This window comes from Myotis daubentonii, chromosome 6 (assembly GCF_963259705.1).
Source record: "Myotis daubentonii chromosome 6, mMyoDau2.1, whole genome shotgun sequence".
Classification (NCBI taxonomy): Eukaryota; Metazoa; Chordata; class Mammalia; order Chiroptera; family Vespertilionidae; genus Myotis; species Myotis daubentonii.
In genome coordinates this window covers 64,524,686-64,526,756 of record NC_081845.1, presented here as the reverse complement: position 1 = coordinate 64,526,756, position 2,071 = coordinate 64,524,686, and the positions used below count along the sequence as shown (strand labels likewise).

Here is a 2,071-nt window from a genome sequence, read left to right as displayed (position 1 = left end):
CCCCCAGTGGGACTCATTTTGGTTTGGAACTACTAAGCTAGTCTCTACTAGGGAAAACTGTAGCCCCCATTCTGATGACCCCTCGACAAATCAGGGGTGATCCCCACCTAGAATGCCTTTATCTGCCTGCAATTTCACATACCCTTTGGGAACCCCTGTAAGTGTGGTAGAGAACCCCAAAGCCCCCTTCAAGAGGTCTGTTAGGTATGTGGAAAAGGAGAACCTATCTGTAAGGCTGAATTTTCTTCAAATTTCACCTAAATAACATTCTGCAGCAGACTGAAGATGAGAACCGAATGAGTTTACAAAGATATAAAACTGCTATACTAACAAGTTATTGACACTTCTGTATCTGTTTTATAGAATAGTTGCTTTTCATTGTATACATGTTATGGTAATGTATTATAGGGCTATTATTTTTTTAATCTTACCTGAGGATATTTTTCCCATACGGTTTTTTTAGAGAGTGCAAGGGAAGGAGGGAGGGAGGGGGGGGAAAGAGAAAGAGAAACAGATGTGAGAGATACATCGATGGATTGGTTGCTTCCCACACAGACAACCAGGGCCGGGGATCAACCTGCAACCCAAGTACCTGCTCTTGACTGGGAACTGAACCCAAGACTGAGTTGCAGGCCAACGCTCTAACTACTGAGCAACACAGGCCAGGGCAGAGCGATTATTTTTGAGTCAGTTCCAGACCACCTCACATCTCCCCTAGATTGACCGGTTTTTGGTTGGAGATTTATCTCAAAACTTTGCTCCTAGACATCTGCCCTTTTTTTATATATAGATACGCTAGCCAAGTGTGTTTTTGGACCTCTACACTTAGCTTTGGCGGGGAGGGGGGTTTCATTTAAGGCTTAAGTACAAGGTAGATATTATCTCCAACCACAGGTCGAGGAACTGTTAACATTTTATTTAATTAGCAACCTTGGGAAAAAGTTACATCAGGACTCATGAGGCCAATGCAAAAATCCCCAACACGCTGTTTTCCCTTGTTGCGCGGGGAGCAGACCCACTGCAGATGCACAGCCTCCTGTCCACATCCTGGTCCCAGGTGCGCCGGTTGCAAGCGCGCTTCGCTTGGGCTAAAGGCCGAGCTCGAGGGCACTCATGGCGTCCTCGAGTCTGAGCATCCCTGGATCAGAAGGCAAAGGCGGGCGTGGTGAGGAAAGGGAGGCAACAGCCTGGCCGGCTCCGGCCTCTTCCAAGGTCCCGGCCCAACGTTCCGGGCCTGGGATCCTCAGGGACCTCGGAACGTGGAACCACTGGGCGCATTCCAACCACCTCCGAGGAACTGGGGGGCGGGGGCGGGCAGGGTTGCGATCTCAGATAACCCCACCCGGTAAGACCAACCCGGGGCCACCTCCCATTCAAGTCTCACTCCAGGGCCCCGAGGAACAGCCCCCGGGCCTCCCCAAGGCGCCCAGGACCAGCCCAACACCGAGGGCCGGGCGGAATGGCGGTGAGGCCCGTGCGGCGGTGGCAGGGGGCACAGGAGGCAGGGGTGCGGAGGGCTGGGAGCGGGGGTGGGGGTGAAGCTGCCCCTCCCCGCCCCCGCCCCCAGCACCCGGCGAAGGCTTCTCACCTCGCTCCTGCCTCAGGCGGTGCCTCTCGGCCATGGACTGGAGCATCCACTTGGTTCGGAGTTTGTACAAGTAATTGCCGTAAACCACGACCTCGGTGAGGTTCGAGGATTCCAGAACCTTCAGCTCGAGCATGGCTCTGCTCACTTGCTCGATGTATGGGATTCGAGATCCTCCGGGGCCTACGTGGGGGAAGAAGATGGAGCGCTCCGACACCCCCCCACCCCGGGAGGCCCAGGCGCCCGCCCGGGTGGAGGCACCCCAGTCAGGACTGGGCTCCCTTACCAAACATGGCTTCCAGCAGCGCCGTCTGGACCTGCAGCACCTCCGGATCTCGCAAGTCCTCGGGGACTTTCACCCACGGGGGGATATCTTTCCGTCTCGGCATCGTCCCCATCTCGAATGCCTCGAAAGGAAACCCGCCCTCAGCGTTACGTTAGGCCTGAGAGTAACCCGCGCGGCCGCCGCCGCGCCAAAGTTGAACT

At 55.3% G+C, this 2,071-nt stretch overlaps 1 protein-coding gene across 1 annotated transcript; it reads right to left on the bottom strand.

Moving 5' to 3' along the window:
- Positions 1 to 924: 924 nt before the first annotated feature.
- DPPA5 (developmental pluripotency associated 5) lies at positions 925 to 2,071 on the bottom strand. Its single transcript, XM_059699634.1, has 3 exons — positions 1,872 to 2,071; positions 1,589 to 1,768; positions 925 to 1,138 (listed from the first exon to the last, which is right to left on the bottom strand). The coding sequence occupies exons 1-3, from the start codon at positions 1,981 to 1,983 to the stop codon at positions 1,089 to 1,091; spliced, it is 342 nt and encodes a 113-aa protein (XP_059555617.1). The 5' UTR covers positions 1,984 to 2,071; the 3' UTR covers positions 925 to 1,088.